Source organism: Canis lupus, chromosome 5, assembly GCF_048164855.1.
Source record: "Canis lupus baileyi chromosome 5, mCanLup2.hap1, whole genome shotgun sequence".
Classification (NCBI taxonomy): Eukaryota; Metazoa; Chordata; class Mammalia; order Carnivora; family Canidae; genus Canis; species Canis lupus.
Window position 1 is genome coordinate 17,238,234 of NC_132842.1, and position 19,947 is coordinate 17,258,180.

Genomic DNA, 19,947 nt, shown 5'->3' on the forward strand with positions numbered 1-19,947 from the left:
TATATGATTTCACTTATATGTAGAATCAAAAAAGCAGAACAAATGAACAAACAAAAAGCAAAAACAGACCCATAAATACAGAGAATTCTGTATTGCCAGAAAGGAAGTGGGTGGGAGACTGACAAAATGGGTGAAGGGAAGTGGGAGGTTCAGAATTCCAGTTATAGTAAGTCACAGGGATAAAAGTACAGCATAGGGAATATAGTCAATAGTATTGTAATAGCATTATGCAGTAACACATAGTAACTGCACTTGTGGTAAGCATGGGGTAACAATATGGACCTGCTGAATCACTATGCTGTACACCTGAAACTAACATAACATTGTGTCAACTATACTTAAATTTTAAATAAACAAACAAACAAATGTTAAAGAACAAATGTATATGTTATTAGTGGGAATATTACTCCCGGAGCGATTGAAAGATTAAAAATTATAAAATTCAACTTTTTCCCCTCCACAAGTCCTGCTTTATTTACATAGTTTATTTACATAAACTAGCAAGACGTTAAAAATCGTCAAGGGCACTCAGATACCCAGGAAGAGAAACTGCTATAAAAACAGTCCTGATAGCTGTGCCTCTATTTCGCTACACAATGCCTAATATTTTCTTTTTGTGAGCTCCCACTCCTGGACACTCCTCTGCAGGGCTCCGTGGCACTCTCCAACGTTTAAGTCTTTAGCCTGCCAAGGCACAGACTCCCAAAACAAGGAAAGGCCTAAATGACCAAGAATAGGAGCTATCTCCTGCCCCTGGAGAACCAGCTAAATGGAGTCTGAGTCATCCAAGCAGTCATCTCAATGCAGGCATCTTACCAACTACCCAGATGAAGCTCTGTTATTGATCTGACAGCCAGTCCTACTCCACCAAACCCTACACATACATGGGATGGGCAACCAAGAATTAGGAAAAGAGGTGGAGCGATGACAAGACCACTATCTTGGGCCATTCATCTATATACTTCAGAATCTCCCTTTCCCCTATTATTTGAGAGGATCTAAGCCACCTTCTGTAAGTTGGGGTAGAAGTCGGTGATATCCCATTCCTATTTGCTGTAAACACTCTTGCCAGTGGCTCAAATGATTTTAATGTTTCTCAACAGAAACCCTGAAGTATGCTAGTTCCTTCAATTAAACCAACAAATAAAAAAGCTGCTCAGGACTCTCTGGAACCCTCTATTTTAATATACCTTTCTAAACAACACCCAATATCTTGTGTCCTTCGTTCTTGTAATTCATCTGTATCTATCTTGTCATAAACCCCAATATTCTGACATCTTTTCTAACACTCTTATTCCTATTCAACCAGTGTGGTTCTTCTTGAAACGTGCCCTCCCCTGCTAATTCCCAGTAGACCCACTCCCTATCTTTCTATGGTTAAAACATTCACCTACAAGATGAGAAAAAGAGGGGGAAAAATCTAAACTTAAACCTCATTTCTGTCACGGTATCAAATCCAAGCAAGTCACTTTAATCCCTTTTGAGTTTCAAATTTTCCACTCCAACAACCACTTGGTAAGGATGTTAAACATGGGTTACTGTGCCAGGGGGTATTTTGATTAACGCATCTCTAAATTCTTTAAAACCCTGAAATTCTATCTGCTTTTCTTTTTGTCTGTAGAAAAATGCAGAATACTTAGCTGGCAGAAATGGAAAAAAGTAATGGAATAAAATAAACACCAAGAAAATTGGAGAAGAAAATTAACAAAAAAATCAAGTAAAGCCTATAGAAAAGTCATGGAGAAAAAGAAAAAATTCTACAAAAAAAAGAAAGAAAGAAAGAAAGAAAGAAAGAAAGAAAGAAAGAAAGAAAGAAAGAAAGAAAGAAAGAAAGAAAAAGCTTCACAGAATTTATCAAATGTGCCAGCCTAAAGGGGGAAATTAGACTGAGAAGTCAGTAAATAGACAATTGCTTAGAAATATCTGCTAAATAGATGATACATTTAATTAATGTAACATGGTCTATACCTAGATTACGTATCCTTCACTCTCAGAAAAATCATTCATCTCAAGGGGAGCAGACGGCACTAAATCTAAGAACTCGCCACACTAGGGCTTGCTTATGTAAAAGGGCTTGCTTACTGTGGCCATAGGTAACTGAGATCCACTCCAAAATCTTTGACAGTAAAAACAAGAAACTAGTTACCACTGCAATAATTACCTCTAGTTATTACTAGTTGTGTCCAATATATTAGGAAAATGCTTGGACTAGCCTGGTTCTTAGGAAAACTCTAAATCAGAGTTAACACATAGTGAAATTCGACTTTCTGAGTTGATCTAAGATCTGTATCCTAATTCCAGTGCTGCTGAGGACAAAGGAATGGATGTGGGAGCCACACAGGCTAACAGTCAAATCATGGGTCTGCTACTCATTAACTATGGAATCCTGGGTCAATTAATCCACCTCCCTGAACCACAGCTGACTAGTTAATAAAAAGTAGGCTATAACAGCACAGCTACTTGGTGAAACTATTGCAATGACTATATAACACATATTAAGCACATAATATAGTGTCTAGCCCAGAAGAGAACACTCAACAAATGCTTTTCTCTGCACTCCCTTAGTTAACACATAATTTTTAAAAATCCATAAAAATCCTACCTGCTTAAAGAGTCTTCTTCAGAATTCTTATCCACTAGTAAAGAAAGCAGCAAAAAACATTTTAAATCAACAGTAGAAAAATACAGAATATTAAAAGTGTAAGACCGATGATGACTTGTTGAAAAGTATTCCTTTGGACCATACCTGGAAACCACACCACAGTGGATATTAATTGTACTATTGGTAGGCAGTTAATGCATTAAGAAATCTCATTTTCTCCTCTATATTTACCAAATTCAAGAAAAGAATTCTAGTTATCAGAATGTGATACCTACAAGTGAATGTTTCTAATGACCATTATTGTAACCAAACCCCATGAGACTGACAGGAAATGGTATCATTAGCAGAGTCATTATCATAAAGTGACAATGGCAAACTTAAACAGTATGAGTTTTCTGGACTTCCACTACTAGGAGCAGTTAAAACAGACTATACATATTTGGCTGGAACACAGCGGAACTTCTCCAGCTTTTCAGTAGAGACTGTTAAGTTCAGGATGAAACACCTCATCACAAAGTTCAGCTCAGCTGAGGCCATGCTCCTGGGGTCCTGGGTGGAGACCCTCAGGGAGTCTGCTTTTCTCTCTCCCTCTGCCCTCCCACCTCACTTCTGCTGTCTGTCTATCTCTCTCTCAAATAAATAAATAAACTATTTTTAAAATATTTTCTTGGGGATCCCTGGGTGGCTCAGCGGTTCAGCACCTGCCTTCCGCCTAGGGCGTGATCCTATAGTCCCGGGATTGAGTCCCACATCAGGCTCCCTGCATGGAGCCTGCTTCTCCCTCTGCCTGTGTCTCTACCTCTCTCTCTCTGTGTCCCTCATGAATAAATAAATAAAATCTAAAAACAAAAAACAAAAAACAAGAAACAAAAAAAAAAAAAAAAAAAGGAAAGGAAAGGAGAGAAAAAATACTGCCAACCGAAAGCTGAAAAGGATACAACTGGAATACTGATGACATCACTGAACCATCAAAACAATTCTGGTCCCTATTGTTTTAGTGCCTATTTGGTTTTTTTAAAAAGATTTATTTATTTATTTTAGTGATAGCATGCATGCAAGTGAGGGTATAAGAGTGGAGGGGAGGGGCAAAGAAAGAGAATCTTCAAGCCAACTCCCCAGTGAGCACAGAATCCAATGCCCAACACAATGTGTGTCTTCATCTCATGAGATCATACCTGACCCACCAAGGGTTGATGCCTAACTGACTAAGCCACCCAGGTATCGCCATTATAGTCACTATTAGAAGTCACCTGCTAGGGGATCCCTGGGTGGCTCAGCAGTTTAGCACCTGCCTTCGGCCTAGGGCATGATCCTATAATCCTGGGATTGAGTCCCACATCAGGGTCCCTGCGGGAGCCTGCTTCTCCCTCTGCCTGTGTCTCTACCTCTTTCTCTCTCTCCCTCATGAATAAATAAATAAAAATCTTACAAAAAAAACCAACAACAACACAAAGATAGCTCTATTCTATTATGAGCACCTTTAAAGACCAAAACTCTATTTCATCTTTGTTTCCTATAACACGCAAAACCAAAGCCAACCTACAGAATTTCTGTGATAGAGATCCACTAACTTAAAGGTTTCTTCCCACATTTCAAACCATTCAATGTACTAGGCCCCACATCTAGGAAGCAATGTTAACATCTTTGTTACTGGGAACCATTTTTGTGCTTTGATTATAATTTGTTGAGCCCAAGTTGCCCTATTTGAATATTTATGATGATAATCTTTTAACTAATGGCAGTAGAGTATCTTATTCCTACAAAATTATGGTATTATTCAACAAACAGGAGAAAACATTGTCTTTATTAAGTCAACAATTCACATTTTGACTTAAGAGAAATGAAGTTACTAATAGTGAGATTGTGTTGATATAACATGTAAAATAATGTACTCTTCTCACTTCTCAACAGGCTTCCGTACTATAGTTACATTTTAAAAAAACAACCTCATTGGTACTGCTGCACACTAAGTTTTGCAGTTCTTATTGTTTGCCATTTCTATAAAGTACCAGCAGGGTATTGCAGAGTTCCAGTTTTAAGGATAGTTCCTTTTTAATGAGACAAATCACTATGTAATAATATTTGCGAAGTGAAATCTACTTGTAAAAATTAAAAGATCCATTTTTATAAGAAGTATAATTTTTTATAATGTTTATAGAGGAAACATAAAACATACTAACTTAAAAATCTTTTTTTCCTTATTTACACAAAGATACTATGTGGGATTTTAGGTATCAAAACTAATAATAAGGGACCTGGGTGGGTCAGTGGTTGAGCAACTGCCTTTGGCTCAAGTTGTGATCCAAGGTTCTGGGATTGAGTACCACATCGGGCTTCTGCACGGAGCCTGCTTCTCCCTCTGCCTATGTCTCTGCCTCTTTTTGTGTGTCTCTTATGCATAAATCAATAAAATCTTTAAAAAAACTAAAATAATGAATTTTTTTCAGACAATATTGCCTCATATCTTATATTTCCTACAATTAACTTCTTAAATAATTCTGAATCCTAGACTATTAAGAAAGAAATTAAGAAAAAAATACCCATGCAATTTACACATTGGATTTCTTTTCTTTTTTTCATTGCTCTTTCATTATCAAAACTTCCTTACTCTGACTTCATCTATGTTAGGACCACCATATGTAATTCACTCTAAAAAGTCATACCTAGATTGTGACTTTGTGAAGAATTTTCAGGTTTCATTTCTTCTTTATGTTCAGAAATTAGTTGGTGACTGCTACATATAACAAAGAGTGATAAACAATGTTACTCTTTTAATACTGATATGAAAGACATTTACCAAATGTACCAAATTCTTGAGTATTTCAAACAATATCAGAGTTAACATCAAAACTTAAATTACCCAATAGATACTTAAAATTTATAAGTTCTAAAAACTTTTATTAAGTATGTAATTATAATTAAAGGAGAATCAAAAGTAAGATCAACTAGTCATGAATTGAGGGCATTATAGCTCAGTAAACTAAGAGCTTGCCATAATGGAAAGTGTCTCAAACCCTGAAGTCCTAGCTCTATAACCAACAGCTATTTGTTCTTGGACCAGGCACTTCTCTTCCAGTCAAAGTCTTCCTCTAAAATAGGAATCTTATTGTCTTAGTTTACAAGGTTGTTAGAGGAGGATTTAATGAGATATTATACCCAAAACATGGCCTCTCAGGAAAGGTGATGCCCACTACTCTGGGAAGGGCAATATGAGACCTTCCATGACCTAATAAGAAAAGGCACTCCACAGGATTTAAAGCAGGCTTGGGGTATAGATCTAGGAACAAGGGGGAAAGCAAAGTCCAGTCTCTTCCTGTAGCATTATTTGAATGTCTTTAACAGCTTAGAATGGTCACAACTAAAATCTGCTAGCAGAAAAGACGAACAAAATCCTCAAAGGATAATTCATCATGAAGGTCTGGGCTAACATATGGTTTCCACATAAGGTTTTTGAGTGTGAAGGAAAGGGTGTATGGGGCTAAAGCCAGGAGTCCCAGCTGCCAGAACAGCACGCCGGTGCTTTGGAATAGCAGCGGAGCACATAATCATATGTAATAAACTAAAAAAGGTTGTAAGTTTGAAGTCTAAGTGTGGATCACCATGAGGACTGAGGAATGAAGATCAGCAAGGGCATCCTGGGAGTAAAAGTCAATCATGATCAGAGTGCAGAACCAGTTTCAATAGTGATGCTGCAGGAACAGAATCAAAGGAAACCACAGAATGATGAGCATGTCCTTTTTTCCATCCAAATGGCTTATGAAGGAGGAATGTCTCTCTGGTATTAGGGAAGCCCTTATGTTCTTGGAAAATTCAAGGGGGGAAGTATAGGCCATAACCCTCAAGGAAAAGTATAGAGTTTTCTACTGAACTGAACATCTTAAGACACAGGTAACTAGTTAGAAAAAACAGATAATGAGGTGCCTGGGTGGCTCAGTAGATTAAGCATCTGCCTTTGGCTCAGGTCATGGTCTCAGGATCTAGCCCTGTGTCAGGCTCCCAGCTCAGCAGTGTTGGCTTCTCCCTCTCTCTCCGCTGCACCTCCTCACTTGTGCTCTCTCTCAAATAAATAAATAAAATCTTTTTTAAAAGCACCCAGATGTAACATTATGTGTACCCCACGCAGAAGGGTTATAGTTGGAATGAAACAGATACAGTGAGGATCCCTAAGGATAAAGGTCTCAAGAGTCCTGACATAAAGAATCCTGCACCCATTGCTACTCCTAACTAGTCTAGCCTTTTGCTTTGTTTCTGGGTGATGATAGGCTCTAACTCACTGCCATCCCCAAACTACCTGAATCAAATTATAACTTCTCAGCTGTTACATAGAAAGTAACAGTATTTTACCATATTTTAAACCCTGGTATAGTAATAACTAGCATTTTTAAGTCATTTTCACTTTATTTTAAAATTTTATTTACTGAATCATGACAGACTTACAGAGAGAGAGGAGGCAGAGACATCGGCAGAGGGAGAACCAGGCTCCTTGCAGGGAGCCAGATGTGGGACTCAATCCTCAGACCCCGGGATCACGCCCCGAGTCCAAGTCAGATGCTCAACAGCTGAGCCACGCAGGTAGCACAGTAATAACTAGCATTTAATGTAAACACTTATATATTAAAACTATTAATAATAGCATATTCTTCTGCAGTCCATCCATATACATCTTAAGGAAACCTTTCTAAAGAGAAGCCTGAGTATATTTCATGGTTCATCTTTTACATCATATTTTATAGCAAGCTTGAGGACCGTTCTAAAATAACAGAAAGATAACTTCATCCTTAAGAACTCAGAGTATTTAAGCACCTAATTTGATATATTTTATCAGGGTAACATCTCACTTGTTGCTACAGAATTGACCACTAACATGTTCAAGTGTTCATCTTTGAAAATTACCCCCATGGCTAAGATGAAGGAACAATAAAGAAGCCTATTGTTCCACATGAGTATTATATTAGAAGTTGCTAATTTAAAATCCTTTGATGAACAAGAAACTATGCTGAGATCACTTGTCTCAATAGGTGAGGGTTTTTAAAAAGAATTCTCCATTTTGCAACACCTAGGTGGCTCAAAGGTTGAGCGTCTCTGCCTTTGGCTCAGGGCCTGAGTCCCACATCGAGCTCCCTGCATGGAGCCTGCTTCTCCCTCTCTGCCTGTGTCTCTAGCTCTCTCTGTGTGTCTCTCATGAATAAATAAAGTCATTTTAAAAATATTCCCCATTTCTTCCTTAAACTGATACAGTGTACCTCCAAGCCACCTGGAGGCCAGGTCAGTGTAAAAGCTATTTACAGGTTTAAAACAATAATATTAATACTACTACTAATAAAACAGTCATAGTTGCAGTTAATGATGCTAAGTTAAGCATGTAGTAGGCACTAAATTAAATGCTATATATATAAAATATTGTTTATACACAACCAGCCTTGAAGAATATATTATTATCCTCTTCTTCATATCTGGAAATGAATGCATCTGGTGATGGTAAATAATGTTTCCAAGGTCACATATCCAGCAAGGAGGCAAGCTAGGAATTAAACCTAGTCTTCTGTGAATCTAAAGCCCATCTCTTTTCTCTTTATCACCCAACTATGATTTCTCCTCATTAAAGTAAAAGTCTATTCAAATAAAGTTCTCTTTCATCCTTCTACTGATACCAATTAAAAATGAAAATAATAAAACATACAGGACATGAAAAATAAAAACTGATGAACCCATAGTAGCTGGTAATGGTAATTAACCACTTCAGGATCATCTAACAACATCAGTATTCTTCCACAAAAAGTAATAATGCAAAGAGTCATCCAAGAAACAAAACAACTCCTATTAATGCTTAATATGCATCTTTTAAGGAAAAGTACGAAGTAGGAACTTAAAAAACATTAATAAAAGGGTTAAGAGGTCCAAAATTGTGTTATAAAATAACTAAAAGTTGGGAGTCTACACTATAAAACTAATATTAATATGAAACCCTTTTAGCTAATATAAAATCATAGGGCAAAAAAACTACTGCAAATGACATCGATCAATTTTACAAAGGATTCTGAATTCTGCTATACACTGTTCTTCATGTTGGCCTGTCAGAATAATTGCTTTCTACCTAACTGATCTCATGCCGACATTTTTACCACATAATTATAAATTAATCCTCTTGCTACCAAGCTAACCTTTCCAACTTGAGAAATTGTTAAGGTTTAAAGAAAAAAACATAACAAAAAATACTGTACCTTTTAACCTTATCAACTGCAAGTATATTTGCTCCTTTTCCTACTAAAAATTTCACCATTTGCTCTTTGTTTTCATTTACAGCAACTAAAAGTGGTGTCAGGTCATCCTGTAAAAGTGCAAAAACAACTTATAATTTACAAAATTACATATTTGCATACTGAATTGTAAAACTTCTAAATGATCTTCTAAACTTAAACATATAGAAAGAAATAAAAATAGCCCCTTCCTTCTCATCCCTCTGTGATTTTGCTAGCTTCTCCTTCTTTTTAGAACACTCCTTTCTCAGGGAGCCTGGGTGGCTCAGTTGGTCAAGTGTCTGCCTTCAGCTCATGAGCTCAGGTCATGATCCCAGGGTCTCAGGATGGAGCCCCACCTTGGACTCCCTCTGCAGCAAGGAGCCAGCTTCTCCCTCTCCCTCTGTCCCTCCCCTCCACTTGTGCTCTCTCTTCTGCTCGCTCGTTTTCTCTCAAAAAAATAAAAATTTTAAAAAGTAAAATTAAAAAAATAAAATAGACCTCTACCTCTTCAACAGATGAACGGCAGTCATTCTACAAACTCACTTCAAACGTTGCCTGGTTCCAAGAATCTTTGCTTCTATCACAATATAGATCATGGTATACTCTAGTTATTTTATTTCACCCCATTTAACCAAGAGCTTCTCAAAGGAAGGGGTTATTTTTTTTTTATCTCTGTATCCCCAATCTCTAAAACATAGTAGTAAATACTTAAAGTATTTTATTGATTTTAATGAATATCTCTGGAGTTGTGTTTCTTATATTCCAAAGAATATATACTTGCAAGAAGGTACATACTGTGCCCCAAAAGAAAGATTCAGTGATCATTTGTGTTTGAGAAATATTACAAAACTGCACTATATATCTAGCAGAAAAGAAGTCCTAAATTTGCTTATCCCCATTTGACAATACCTTTTTGTAGCAAACCTTAATATTTGAGAAATAAGAGTTCCCAGGGGTATAGTTTTAAGAACTTTCCAATAAAAGTGAAGGTTTTCTCCAGGTTGTACAAACTTGCTTGATTCTGTTCTATCAGTGGTATGGGGAGCTCAGATGTCAACATAAATCACTTCTGCTCCAAATAAGTCACTAAGGAGATGGACTCTGAATGAAAAGAGAGAGGTTTCAGGGCACCTGGTTGGCGCAGCTAATTGAGGGACTCTTGGTTTTGTTTCAGGTGGTGATCTCAGGATCGTGGGATCAAACCCTGCATTGGGTTCTGGGCTCCCCTGGGTGCTCAGCACCAGGTTTGTTTAAGATACTCTCTCCCTCTGCCCCTCCTCCACCCCCACAAGACTGTGCATGTGTGCGCTCTCTCTCTGAAATACATAAATCTTTGTAAAAATTAAAAATAAAAATAAATAAAAATAAAAGAAACAAGATTCAAATGAACTTTGATTGCTTAATACTAAATAAAATAATCCTTGGTTAAGGAAGGCACATGATGAGATGAGCACTGGGTTTTATACTTTATGTTGGCAAATTGAAATTATTTATTTTTTTAAAGATTTATTTATTTATTTATGATAGACATAGAGAGAGTGACAGAGAGACGCAGAGACACAGGAGGAGGGAGAAGCAGGCTCCTTGCTGGGAGCCTGACGTGGGACTTGATCCAGGGACTCCACGATCGCGCCCTGGGCCAAAGGCAGGCACTAAACTGCTGAGCCATCCAGGGATCCCCTGGCAAATTGAATTTAAATAAAATTTTAAAAATAAATCAATAGATCCATAAATAAGTAGTCCCTGAAATTTCTATTATAAAATGATTAATTTTTATCTTAGCTGTTATAAAGCTCAATATGAGATTTTAAAATTTTACCTTTTTAATTTAAATTCAGTTAATAACATATAGTGTATTATTAGTTTCAGAGGTAGAGGTCAGTGATTCATCAGTCTTATGTAACACCCAGTGCTCCTTCCATCATGTGTCCTCCGAATGTCCATCACCCGGTTAACCCATTTTCCCACCCTACTCCCTCCAGTGACCCTCAGTTTGGTTCCTATAATTAAGAGTCTCTTATGCTTTGTCCCTCACTCCATCTTTTTTTATTTTTTCATCTCTTCCTCTATGATCCTGTTTTGTTTCTTAAATTCCACATGTGAATGAGATTATATAATTGTCTTTCTATGACTGACTTAGGATATTACGCTAAGGAAAATAAGTCGATATGAGATTTTATTCTCAATTATAATAATTCTGGGACGCTAATGCATATCTACTTCTAAAAAAAACCTGTTTGTATTCTAGTTTCCACTATGATTGCTATTTATAATTATTTTATATTATAGGCAAAATGTAAATCAGAAATAAAAATATAATGGCTTATCAATAAAAATTCCTTTTTTTTTAATCAATAAAAATTCTAATACTGGATGAGCACTGGGTGTTTATATACTGGCAAATTGAATTTAAATAAAATATTTTAATAAAGCAAAAAATTCTAATACTGATTTATACAGATTATTTTTAGCATAATCAAAGCTACTAAATTATTTGCATTTTTGGGGAATAATACCAAGGAGGAAGATAATACTATCTGCAATATGCATAATCTAGCCAACTAGAACCAGGATTAACCACAAATGGCTTGCAGATATTCCAAAAGGAATATAAAAAACAACTTATAAAGTCTAATTTGGAAAATTCATTCCTGAGGGACCTGGGTGGCTCAGTGGTCGAATATCATGATCCTGGGGTCTTGGGATCAAGTCCTGCATCAGGGTCCCCACAGAGAGCCTGCTTCCCCTCCCTGTCTAGGTCTCTGCCTCTCTCTGTGTCGCTCATGAATAAATAAATAAAGTATTGAAATAAAAAAGAAAAAGAAAAAGAAAATTCTATTTCTAAGAAATTAACATAAATACATAATATATATTATAAATTAATATGGATTATCCTGAAAATCTTGAAATCTTTATCAACATATACCATAAACAAACACTTGTAAAACAATCAATGTGATTCATCATATCAGCAAGAGAAAAACCAAGAACATATGATCCTCTCATTAGATGCAGAGAAAGCATTTGACAAAATACAGCATCCATTCCTGATCAAAACTCTTCAGCGTGTAGGGATAGAGGGAATATTCCTCAACATCTTAAAAGCCATCTACGAAAAGCCCACAGCAAATATCATTCTCAATGGGGAAGCACTGGAAGCCTTTCCCCTAAGATCAGGAACAAGACAGGGATGTCCACTCTCACCACTGCTATTCAACATAGTACTGGAAGTCCTAGCCTCAGCAATCAGACAACAAAAAGACATTAAAGGCATTCAAATTGGCAAAGAAGAAGTCAAACTCTCCCTCTTCGCCGATGACATGATACTCTACATAGAAAACCCAAAAGCCTCCACCCCAAGACTGCTAGAACTCATACAGCAATTTGGTAGCATGGCAGGATACAAAATCAATGCCCAGAAATCAATGGCATTTCTATACACGAACAATGAGACTGAAGAAAGAGAAATTAAGGAGTCAATCCCATTTACAATTGCACCCAAAAGCATAAGATACCTAGGAATAAACCTAACCAAAGAGGTAAAGGATCTATACCCTAAACACTATAGAACGCTTCTGAAAGAAATTGAGGAAGACACAAAGAGATGGAAAAATATTCCATGCTCATGGATTGCAAGAATGAATATTGTGAAAATGTCAATGTTACCCAGGGCAATTTACACGTTTAATGAAATCCCTATCAAAATACTTTCTTCAGAGAGTTAGAACAAATTATTTTAAGATTTGTGTGGAATCAGAAAAGACCCCGAATAGCCAGGGGAATTTTAAAAAAGAAAACCATATCTGGGGGCATCACAATGCCAGAGTTCAGGTTGTACTACAAAGCTGTGGTCATCAAGACAGTGTGGTACTGGCACAAAAACAGACACATAGATCAATGGAACAGAATAGAGAACCCAGAAGTAGACCCTGAACTTTATGGTCAGCTAATATTTGATAAAGGAGGAAAGACTATCCATTGGAAGACAGTCTCTTCAATAAATGGTGCTGGGAAAATTGCACATCCACATGCAGAAGAATGAAACTAGACCACTCTCTTTCACCATTCACAAAGATAAACTCAAAATGGATGAAAGATCTAAATGTGAGACAAGATTCCATCAAAATCCTAGAGGAGAACACAGGCAACACCCTTTTTGAACTTGGCCACAGTAACTTCTTGCAAGATACATCCATGAAGACAAGAGAAACAAAAGCAAAAATGAACTATTGGGACTTCATCAAGATAAGAAGCTTTTGCACAGCAAAGGATACAGTCAACAAAACTAAAAGACAACCTACAGAATGGGAGAAGATATTGGCAAATGACGTATCAGATAAAGGGCTAGTTTCCAAGATCTATAAAGAACTTATTAAGCTCAACACCAAAGAAACAAACAATCCAATCATGAAATGGGCAAAAGACATAAACAGAAATCTCACAGAGGAAGACATACACATGGCCAACATGCACATGAGAAAATGCTCTGCATCACTTGCCATCAGGGAAATACAAATCAAAACCACAATGAGATACCACCTCACACCAGTGAGAATGGGGAAAAGTAACAAGGCAGGAAACCAGAAATGTTGGAGAGGATGTGGAGAAAAGGGAACCCTCTTACACTGTTGGTGGGAATGTGAAGTGGTGCAGCCACTCTGGAAAACTGTGTGGAGGTTCCTCAAAGAGTTAAAAATAGACCTGCCCTACGACCCAGCAATTGCACTGCTGGGGATTTACCCCAAAGATACAGATGCAACAAAACGCCGGGACACCTGCACCCCGATGTTTATAGCAACAATGTCCACAATAGCCAAACTGTGGAAGGAGCTTCGGCGTCCATCGAAAGATGAATGGATAAAGAAGACGTGGTTTATGTATCCAATGGAATATTACTCAGCCATTAGAAACGACAAATACCCACCATTTGCTTCCAGGTGGATGGAACTGGAGGGTATTATGCTGAATGAAGTAAGTCAATCAGAGAAGGACAAACATTGTATGTTCTCATTCATTTGGGGAATATAAATAATAGTGAAAGGGAATATAAGGGAAAGGAGAAGAAATGTGTGGGAAATATCAGAAAGGGAGACAGAACATAAAGACTCCTAACTCTGGGACACGAACTAGGGGTGGTGGAAGGGGAGGAGGGCGGGGGGTGGGGGTGAATGGGTGACAGGCACCGAGGGGGGCACTTGACAGGATGAGCACTACAGAACGGGATGAGAACTACAGAAGTGTTCTGTAGTTTTTAGGGTATAGATCCTTTACCTCTTTGGTTAGGTTTATTCCTATGTATCTTAAAAGCCATCTATGAAAAGCCCACAGCAAATATCATTCTCAATGGGGAAGCACTGGAAGCCTTTCCCCTAAGATCAGGAACAAGACAGGGATGTCCACTCTCACCACTGCTGTTCAACATAGTACTAGAAGTCCTAGCCTCAGCAATCAGGCAACAAAAAGAAATAAAAGGCATTCAAATTGGCAAAGAAGTCAAACTCTCCCTCTTCACTGATGACATGATACTCTACATAGAAAACCCAGAAGACTCCACCCCAAGATTGCTAGAACTCACACAGCAATTTGGCAGTGTGGCAGGATACAAAATCAATGCACAGAAGTCAGTGGCATTTCTTACACACTAACAATGAGACTGAAGAAAGAGAATCTAAGGAGTCAGTCCCATTTACAATTGCACCCAAAAGTATATGATTCTTGGTCTTGATTCAGGTGATGATCTGAGTCATAAGATCCAGCCCTGAGTCAGGCTCAGTGCAGAGTCTACTTCAGATTCTCCCTCACCACCTCCTGCTTGCATATCCCCACTCACTCCCTCTAAAACAAATAAAATCTTTAAAAAGAAAAAAAAAGGAAGGATGAGGATCATTGTGAGCCTGGGTGGCTCAGAGGGTTAAGCATCTACCTTTGGCTTAGGTCATGATCCTAATCCTGGGATCAAGCCCGGTGCTTCAGGCTACCTGCTCAGTGGGAAGGCCTCTTCTTCCCTCCATCTGCCTTTCCTCCTTACTCATGTTTGCTCTCTCTCATGCTCTCTTTCTCTCAAATAAATAAAATATTTAAAAATAAAAAGTATCATTATTTAAAGTGAAACCCTAGACAGTTATTTCCAAATATTATCATTCAGTAAATGCTTGAGCTTCCAAATATGAGAAATTGACCCTATCTATGGCACACAACAGTGTTTCCGCAAGGGCAGCCACTGAAGGCAATGCACGTCAATGAAAACACAGGGAGACTAGCAAGTGTGGTCATCACCAGCTCCCCATGGCCACCTACCACCCAACTGAGGAACTACATAGGCTGAGCAGGAGCTACTCTCTGGAATGGGAGGCCTCACCGTGGTACATGGCTGGCAGAGTGGCTACCAGCACAAGTAGATACCACCTGTAGGATGTCATGACCTGATTCCCTTGCTCTCATCTTCTGAACCTCAGGGCCTAGAGTGCCCACGGCCTATTACAACCTGCTGCTTTCTCCTCGCATTTACACTCACCCAAGCTACTCCTCTGGGTCACGGTCTCCTACTCATCCCCAGAAGCACCCATTTCCTAAGCCTCTGCACAGTACTCAGCCTCCATCATCACCTCACTCCCCTCTAGGCCTTCAATCCTGGGCTCTGAGGGCACCATCTACTCCCAGGCCCTAACGGGAAGATTTCCTTCCTGGGGTAGAAGGGGGGCTGGGAGATGGAACTTTGCCTTTTACATATGCATCACTTTTTTCTAGGCCTCCCTGCCTTGGTTTTGGAGTTGTTTCCATGATGACAGGACCTGATGTATTAAATTCAGCATCTGTGTGTACATATATATATGTGTATGTGTGTGTGTATGTTTGTGTGTGTGTGTGTATATAAAATAAAATCTTTTACAGCTAAATATATAATATATTCATAGCGTCAAATACTTTGTAAATAAAGTTGATCTGTACCTTGTTTTTTGCCTCTATATCTGCATTCTGTAAAAGCAGCTTCTCTGCTATTGATACATTGTCACCAAAGGCTGCATAATGGAGAGCGGTGTTACCCTTGTTGTCCTTAAGATTTGGATCAGCACCGTGTTCCAGCAGAATAGTTGCACATGCCTCTTCTTGGCATTGTACAGCCTGTCAGTATTACACCAAGAAACAGAATATAATTTGGGGGAATTTAAATTAAACATGCCACAGGTTTACCAACAACTTATGTTTAAATGCAACAAATGTTCATTCCAAGTAATTAAATCTAATCTATCTCAGGCAGACTTAGCTGTGACCACATACCTTCATTAGAGCTGTCCTACTTTCATCATCACGGAGGTTGAGCTGGCATTTCCTCTCTACCAGGATAGTCACCACATCTACATGGCCATTGGCACAGGCCAAGTGGAGAGCAGTCCTGTGAAAGTGAAAGGGCTTGTCAGGAAATTACAGTGTACTATTTCAAAACATGCAATTAATTAATGTAATTGTAAATGTTAAATAGCATGTTTTTCTTATGACTTCAAAACAAAGATTTAGTTTTCTTTTGAAGAAAGTACAATATTTATTAGTGATTATTCACCACTCTATTAAAAGAGCAGCCTATCTGATTAGGAAGAGCATGACCTCAGGAGGCAGCTCAACCTGGGTTTGATTCCTACTTGAACTCTGTCACTTAATAGTTATCACTTAGCTTTTTCACAATTTCCTCATCCACAAAATGGGCATAGAAATACTTATGTTGAGTCTCCTGTTTGGCTCACTATGAAGAGCATGTGACTCAATCTCAGGGGCCAGGGGTTCGAGCCCCATGTTGGTTATAGACATTATTAAACAATAATAATAAATAAAATAAAGCATAGTTATCTCACAAGACCTCATCATGATCCTTAAATGGGGAACTATGCACAGCGTTTAGAATACTTCCTAGGAGAAATATTATAACTACTACTACAACTTACAAAGACAACATTCAATTAGGTAAAGTGATCCAATTATGCCTTCTTTGCAGCTGTGTTTTAAGGATGAGCAAGAATACTATATTTCAATGATTCCAAGATGCTCATTTTGTCACCTTTTAATATCTCTGACATTGCAATGCAATTTATAATTCAAAATGTCTTACAACTATAAATGGCAGTATTTTAAAAAATTTCTCCTTGGTACATAATGTAGTGGGGCATCATACAATCTATGGTGCCTTAAATGAAATAATGGCATATACAACAGGTCTATTGCACTTCTAGTCATATGGTCAGCATTTTATTTTTCAAGAACTAAAAAAAGTTCTAGTTCTTGAAAGCTTAATGGGAAAAGAGGACTAAAATAACAAAAGAATTTTTTTAAAGTAATTCTTATTTTGATTTTCAAAGAACTTTAAGCCAAAAGAAACTGAGGATTCATGACCAGGGACAGCTCATTTTATTAAACATTTAAATTAATGGAAAATATTTAGATTTATAGAAATCAAGTATTTCCAATTATAAATATTCATATTTAATACTATTATAAATTTCAAAAAGGCAGGTAAAGGTTATCTTCTACAATTTCCTATCTTCAGAAATGTTTTCATTTGACAGGAAGTTCCAAGGAAAAGCTTCAGTTGAGATTAAGTCCTAATACTTCAATTTTAAATTTCTTATCTTAGGGGCACCTGGGTGCCTCAGCTGGTTTAATGTCTAACTTTTGGTTTTGGCTCAGGATGATCTCAAGGTTATAAGATGAAGGAAGACATAGACATGGCCAACATGCACATGAGAAAATGCTCCGCATCACTTGCCATCAGGGAAATACAAATCAAAACCACAATGAGATACCACCTCACACCAGTGATAATGGGGCAAATTAACAAGGCAGGAAACAACAAATGTTGGAGAGGATGTGGAGAAAAGGGAACCCTCTTACACTGTTGGTGGGAATGTGAAGTGGTGCAGCCACTCTGGAAAACTGTGTGGAGGTTCCTCAAAGAGTTAAAAATAGACCTGCCCTACGACCCAGCAATTGCACTGTTGGGGATTTACCCCAAAGATACAAATGCAATGAAACGCCGGGACACCTGCACCCCGATGTTTATAGCAGCAATGGCCACGATAGCCAAACCGTGGAAGGAGCCTCGGTGTCCAACGAAAGATGAATGGATAAAGAAGATGTGGTTTATGTATACAATGGAATATTACTCAGCTATTAGAAATGACAAATACCCACCATTTGCTTCCAGGTGGATGGAACTGGAGGGTATTATGGTGAGTGAAGTAAGTCAGTCGGAGAAGGACAAACATTATATGTTCTCATTCATTTGGGGAATATAAATAATAGTGAAAGGGAATATAAGAGAAGGGAGAAGAAATGTGTGGGAAATATCAGAAAGGGAGACAGAACGTAAAGACTGCTAACTCTGGGAAACGAACTAGGGGTGGTAGAAGGGGAGGAGGGCGGGGGGTGGGAGTGAATGGGTAACGGGCACTGGGGGTTATTCTGTATGTTAGTAAATTGAACACCAATAAAAAATAAATTTAAAAAAATTTATAAAACAAGGCAGGGTGTAAAAATGCAGTGTTTTTAAAATCTGTTTGAACTGAAGTAACCATCAACTTAAAAGAGATTGCTATACATACACAGGATGTTATATATGAACTTCATGGTAATCACAAACCAAATATTTATAACAGATACACAAAAGGAAGAAAAGCATCCAAACATAATACTAAAAGTCATCGAATCAGAAGAGAATAGAGCAAGAAAACAAGGAAGTCAAATGAAAGAACAAGACTAAGGCTTCATTTAACATGAGTCTATGCTACATTTTTCTACATTAATAAAACCATGAATATACTATCAAAATCATAAGCCTATGTGCATTGATTGAAATGGGTATTTTAACAACAATGATACACAATGGAAATGGGTTGTTATTAAAGGCTCCCTATCACTGCCATCTTAGTCATCAATCATTCAAGTGATGGCATCAAGGTAAATATATGTGAATTTCATTTGAAATATCCAATTATTTGTGGGGTGCCTGGGTGGCTCAGTCAGTTAAGTGTCAGAATCTTGATTTTGGCCCAGGTCATGATCTTAGGGTCATGAGATCCGGCTCCACTTTGAGCATGGAGCCTGCCTAAGAGTCTCTCTTCTCTCTTTCCCATTGCCCTTTACCACCTGCTTGCTTTCCTTCATTTTCTCTCTCTCTCTCTCTCAAAAAAAAAAAAAAGAAAAAAATCAAATATTTCTTTGACTTACTTATTTAGAAAATCTCTACAGTTGCTCAGCAAGCCATTTTATAAAAATTGAAATAGAAGTAATATAAGTTAAAAAAAGTGTTATAAGAAAGCAATTAGGGATGTGCTCTCATGTAAGAAAATGCCAAAACTTACAACATTTTTAAAACTGTTTTATTTATTCATTCATAAAAAGTACAGGGAGAGAAGCACAGACATAGGCAGAGGAAGAAGCAGGCTCCCTGTGGGGATCCTGTTGCGTGACTCAATCCCAGGACCCCTTGGATCATGACCTGAGCCAAAGGCAGATACATGCTAAACCACTCAGTCATACGGGTGCCCCCAAAACATAGAACTATCAATTTAGTGTTACAAGTTTATTTAATTCATAAAAAGGACTTACCGTGGAATCGTTAAAATAATAAATATCTCTACATGGTTAAGTGTTTGGATTCTAATCGTTCACTTATGCATAGGGGTGGAAAATTGGGTTACAGCAAACTTTATTTTATTTTATTTTATTTTTTTTACAGCAAACTTTAAACATATTATAAACTATTGCTAATCAGAGAATAAGTCAAAGCATCTAAGTGTATTTTGGGTTAGTAGGTAATAATATTTACTTTCCAAAATCCAATTTAACATAGCTTTTCAAGGAAATGGGTCTGTTTGGGGGTGCCTTGGGAACTCAGTTGGTTAAGCATCCAACTCTTGATTCCAGCTCAGATCATCATCTCGGAGTCATGGGATCAAGCCCTGAGTCAGGCCCCACACTCAGTGGGGAGCCTGCTTGAGATTCTCCCCCTCCCTCTACCTCTCTCCCCACTCGTGGGCACACTCTCTTCTTTCTCAGATACATAAAATCTTTAAAAAATAAGAAGATAAAATGTGTCAGTTTAGTTGTATTTATTGA

At 37.8% G+C, this 19,947-nt stretch overlaps 1 protein-coding gene across 1 annotated transcript in view; it reads right to left on the reverse strand.

The window, feature by feature from the left end:
* Positions 1 to 2,621: 2,621 nt before the first annotated feature.
* The window catches only part of LOC140633285 (coiled-coil domain-containing protein 144A-like), a 75,505-nt gene continuing 58,179 nt past the window's right edge, over positions 2,622 to 19,947 (reverse strand). Inside the window, 3 exon segments of the mRNA XM_072825612.1 lie at positions 2,622 to 2,746; positions 5,266 to 5,336; positions 8,824 to 8,930. Coding sequence (XP_072681713.1) covers positions 2,664 to 2,746; positions 5,266 to 5,336; positions 8,824 to 8,930 — 261 coding nt within the window. The 3' untranslated portion in view covers positions 2,622 to 2,663.